Source organism: Sinocyclocheilus grahami, unplaced genomic scaffold, assembly GCF_001515645.1.
Source record: "Sinocyclocheilus grahami isolate Dianchi unplaced genomic scaffold, SAMN03320097.WGS_v1.1 scaffold58.1, whole genome shotgun sequence".
Lineage (NCBI taxonomy): Eukaryota > Metazoa > Chordata > Actinopteri > Cypriniformes > Cyprinidae > Sinocyclocheilus > Sinocyclocheilus grahami.
The window spans coordinates 3,076,379-3,081,322 of NW_015505237.1; the positions used below are offsets into that span (position 1 = coordinate 3,076,379).

Genomic DNA, 4,944 nt, shown 5'->3' on the forward strand with positions numbered 1-4,944 from the left:
CATGTTTGCTTATTAGTATGGTTGAACTGGATCAGCAGCAAAGACATTGGTTAATAAAATGGGATTAGATACATTTGTGTTATTTAACATATTTAATTATTGCAGGTTTGCGTCATACTCTGAGTTTGCATTTCACTGTTTTAATTCATTTTGATGAATACTAAATCTGTTTTTTGTGAGTGGGATGAATTAATGCACATTCACATTTAGTCTAGAACTACAGTAACATCATGTTCACACAGCGCACACAACGCCTCTGTAGCCTACTCCCCATTTCTCCCAATATGGGGACAGGAGAGCTGTCAGTCAATAAATGATAAAACAAAGTAACTGGCATTACTTTTTTGAGAAAAGTAACTCTGATATTTTCTTGTAAATTAAAAAAGTAATGCGTTACTTTACTAGTTACTAGTTAAAAGTAATCTGATTACGTAACTCGCATTACTTGTAATGAGTTACCCAACACTGCAAATAGGCCTATAATGTATTTATTGCGCATACATAGCCTAGTGAACACTTGTTTGCAAATGCCACAAGGATTGATATTTTATGTCAAGACATCCATTTCATGTTGCTGCTTTTTTTAAAGACCCCCTGTTGTGAAAATCAAGTTTTTAACATTGTTTATGTCTCTCTGGTGTTTTTAATATGCTTAAAGACAAATCATATCAGTCTTAGAAATGTGATCTGAAACATTTTACCATTACAAACATGTGACCAATCCTGTCAAGTTGTGGGGCGGGGCTTGTAATATCATTAGCATATTATTGGAACACGTTCCCAAGTCCGCGGATTTGGGCGATTGGGCAAGCTTTGAGTAGCAATCGGGCGTTTTTTTTGTTTGTTTTTTGTGAAAACCTGGCAACCCTGTTTGTGCAACATAAGCAACACACGATTAGTTGTTTACTAACGTATTAAAGTCAAATGATATCAATTACGTTACGTGTCGGTTGTAGACAGCGATACACAAAATACATTACTACTCTTGTCATGTGACTTGTCGCAGCCATGTGTAATTCACTCTTTCTCTACTTGCTAGAAATCTGGTTCAAACATAAATGGCTGAATTCATCTTCAGCTGATACTTGTCTTCGTGGAGTGTGTATTGATCGAGTGAGTAGGTCCGCTGATGTGACTGAATGGAGGCGGGGACTACTTTGCATATTCATAGTCCTCCGCGCATGGTAAATGAGCTAAGGGTGTACAGTTACATTCAAGCCATTTTAAGGCGTGAAGAAGTTATTTCCACTATAAATAACGTTTAAATATGGCATTTTGATGAACAAACCTGAGTTTAAAGTGATAAACGTAGTGGCTGCAGGAGGACTTGAAAGAGCAATGCCTCTTACCTTTACTTTACTAGTTACTAGTTAAAAGTAATCTGATTACGTAACTCGCATTACTTGTAATGAGTTACCCAACACTGCAAATAGGCCTATAATGTATTTATTGCGCATACATAGCCTAGTGAACACTTGTTTGCAAATGCCACAAGGATTGATATTTTATGTCAAGACATCCATTTCATGTTGCTGCTTTTTTTAAAGACCCCCTGTTGTGAAAATCAAGTTTTTAACATTGTTTATGTCTCTCTGGTGTTTTTAATATGCTTAAAGACAAATCATATCAGTCTTAGAAATGTGATCTGAAACATTTTACCATTACAAACCCCATTTTTACCATTACAAACATGTGACCAATCCTGTCAAGTTGTGGGGCGGGGCTTGTAATATCATTAGCATATTATTGGAACACGTTCCCAAGTCCGCGGATTTGGGCGATTGGGCAAGCTTTGAGTAGCAATCGGGCGTTTTTTTTGTTTGTTTTTTGTGAAAACCTGGCAACCCTGTTTGTGCAACATAAGCAACACACGATTAGTTGTTTACTAACGTATTAAAGTCAAATGATATCAATTACGTTACGTGTCGGTTGTAGACAGCGATACACAAAATACATTACTACTCTTGTCATGTGACTTGTCGCAGCCATGTGTAATTCACTCTTTCTCTACTTGCTAGAAATCTGGTTCAAACATAAATGGCTGAATTCATCTTCAGCTGATACTTGTCTTCGTGGAGTGTGTATTGATCGAGTGAGTAGGTCCGCTGATGTGACTGAATGGAGGCGGGGACTACTTTGCATATTCATAGTCCTCCGCGCATGGTAAATGAGCTAAGGGTGTACAGTTACATTCAAGCCATTTTAAGGCGTGAAGAAGTTATTTCCACTATAAATAACGTTTAAATATGGCATTTTGATGAACAAACCTGAGTTTAAAGTGATAAACGTAGTGGCTGCAGGAGGACTTGAAAGAGCAATGCCTCTTACCTTGGGGCTGCAGTTGAAATATCGCATTTCTTTGGGCTCTGTCCTTCTGGGGGGTATAAAGCTGAATACTGACAGCGTGGAAAGCGGGTTCGACTTCGCTTCAGATAGTACGTCCATTACAGCAGTTGCACTTCTGTCGCTGGAGAGCTGAGTAAAATGTCCGCAGACAGTGACAGCTCGGCGTCCGCGGTTGCTAGGAAACTTCTGGAAAACTCACGTCCAGTTGTTTATACCATTGTTTTTAATAGCCCGACGAAACGACAAAGAAAAGCAATTAGTGCACGGACAAAAAAATAATTTTTGGCTGCTAAATGATTTATTAATTTACTGTTTCGTTGTTTTATTTAGCTACATTTTAAAATAGCATTAAAACAAACAGCTTTAAATGTCTATTGCAGATTTTTACAATCACTTAGGACACATTTCTCAATAGTTAGATCACTATTTCAAAACTCAACCGATTTCCATCTTGGCACAGCATTCAAAATGTAGTCTACTAGGCCTAAAACTAACAAAACACTTCATGCAGGTCTCAAATCCACTCGTTCTTCCATAACACTAGCAAAGCTAGTCACCCAACAACTCTGTCACTTATAAAACAACGAATGGCCTAAAAAACACACTCGTATACAATGCTTTCTTTTGTTAAATTTCCTTACAAAACACAAATGACACTCTCTACAGTTAGAATGCACTGCCGTGTATGTTGCATGGTCATGTTTGCATTACACAATTATTACTAAGGTGTCCCTTTCTGTACAGATGGTAATAAAACTCAAAGATTACATCAACTACATCCAATAGTTTTGCTAGTATTTCATTTTTAGATTTAGAATATATTTCAGTTTGGTATTAGGCTACTGTCGGCACATTTAGCAAGCTGCTGTCTTTATTCGGGTTTGTGCAATGCTAGGTTTTGAATCGAGTTTAACAGTTTTGAAAATATTATAAATGTGCAAATTGCCTGTTGGATTCATGTAATTTGAAAGATGCAGTCATCATTGAATACATTTTGCGTCAAAGCAGTGATAAAGGATCCGCACATAGACTGCTGTTCTGTGAACAGTTTCGAGAAAGTGACCTAAGCATCGATACATGCAACTTTGTGATTGTAATAAATACATGTAAAAATGTAATTTCTACATTTAAAAGTGATTTATTTGTATTTTTATGCTCTAAATCGTACACTGATACTTTTTCCTTCTTTTATGTCCTACATAAACACCTCCAACTTCACAACCAAACTCCAAGTTTCCTTCTGTAAATAAGACTTTGCTTACTTATTATATTGTTGTCCTAATAAGGATGTCATCCAGTTATATTTATTTGTGCGTTTGCAGGCAAAAATGTATGGCATGTGCACATGTGTGTGTGTGTGTGTGTGTGTGTGTGTGTGTGTGTGTACCTGGTATTTATCACGTTATGGGGACCAAATGTCCCCACAAGTATAGTAATACTAGTAAATTTTGACCTTGTGGGGACATTTTTGAGGTCCCCATGAGGAAACAAGCTTATAAATCATACAGAATGAGTTTTTTTGAGAAAGTAAAAATGCAGAAAGTTTCCTGTGAGGGGTAGGTTTAGGGGTAGGGTTGGTGCAGGAAAATACCACCATAAGGTCTTGAACTTGTCTACTTTGACTACATGATATACTGCATGTCCTGTATTTGGCCCCAAGGTGTTCAAATGGCTGTGTAGAACTTCTGATTATCCAACAGGACACACTTAGCCTACAACATAGTGTTGTAAAAATAAAAGTAAAGTGTTGTTACAGAGCTGTATTTACACATTTTGTACATTAATACTTGGCAATATATGACCATTTCATTGTGGCGCTCTAATTAAGTGATAAAAAGCAGTTGCAAACGTTTTACAAAATGCATATAGGCCTACTCATCTCTGCACCAATGAAACGTTTAACACTTTAGACCCGAGCCAGTTTCACGCACTTATCTCCTGTCGCGTGCACGCGCTCTCGAATGCCCAAGGGACATGCCCAGAGTTCGGTGTCACGCGCATTCCAAAGCGTCGCTGTCCATTGATGACGTAACACAAAATGGAACGTTCGTGTGCGCTGCTTTAATTACGTCATACGTGTTAGAATGCACTGAGGTGTGAGTTTTCGCAGTTTTGTCATTCGCAGTTCCTGAAATTTGATCTATAAATTCAGTTATAATAATGTGATTATCTATACGTTATCAAATGAAATCATTTACACTGAAAAATACAACTGCATTAAATAATATTATGAGATTCTTTGAAATATTTTTGAATATACAAACAAGAAATGATGGTGGAAATGATACTTTTCAACGAAATTAAAACGCCAGTAGGTGTCAGTAGTGAGCGTTTAATGAGTGAGTCGTTCATTCAAGCGATTCGTTCAAATGGCAAATTCATCAGGGCCGTATTCACAAAACAGGTTAAAAGTAGCTAATAACTCGACGATTTAGGAGAAAATCTGACAAATAATGGGCGTGTCAGTCCTAAATTTAGGACTCCTAAATTTTTGCTCTAAGAGTATTTCACAAAGTGTTTTAGCACAAAAACTAGCTCCTAAATCTGTGAAACGTTAGGAGTAGTGAAGACCAAGACCAAGCCACAAACTATCCTAAA

The 4,944-nt window shown here is 37.3% G+C and overlaps 1 protein-coding gene across 1 annotated transcript in view; it reads right to left on the reverse strand.

Moving 5' to 3' along the window:
- The window catches only part of cfap90 (cilia and flagella associated protein 90), a 4,223-nt gene extending 1,744 nt beyond the window's left edge, over positions 1–2,479 (reverse strand). The window contains exon 1 of the mRNA XM_016270941.1: positions 2,329–2,479. Within this exon, the coding sequence (XP_016126427.1) occupies positions 2,329–2,445 (117 nt within the window). The 5' untranslated portion in view covers positions 2,446–2,479. The remainder of the gene's footprint in view (positions 1–2,328) is intronic.
- Positions 2,480–4,944: the final 2,465 nt, after the last annotated feature.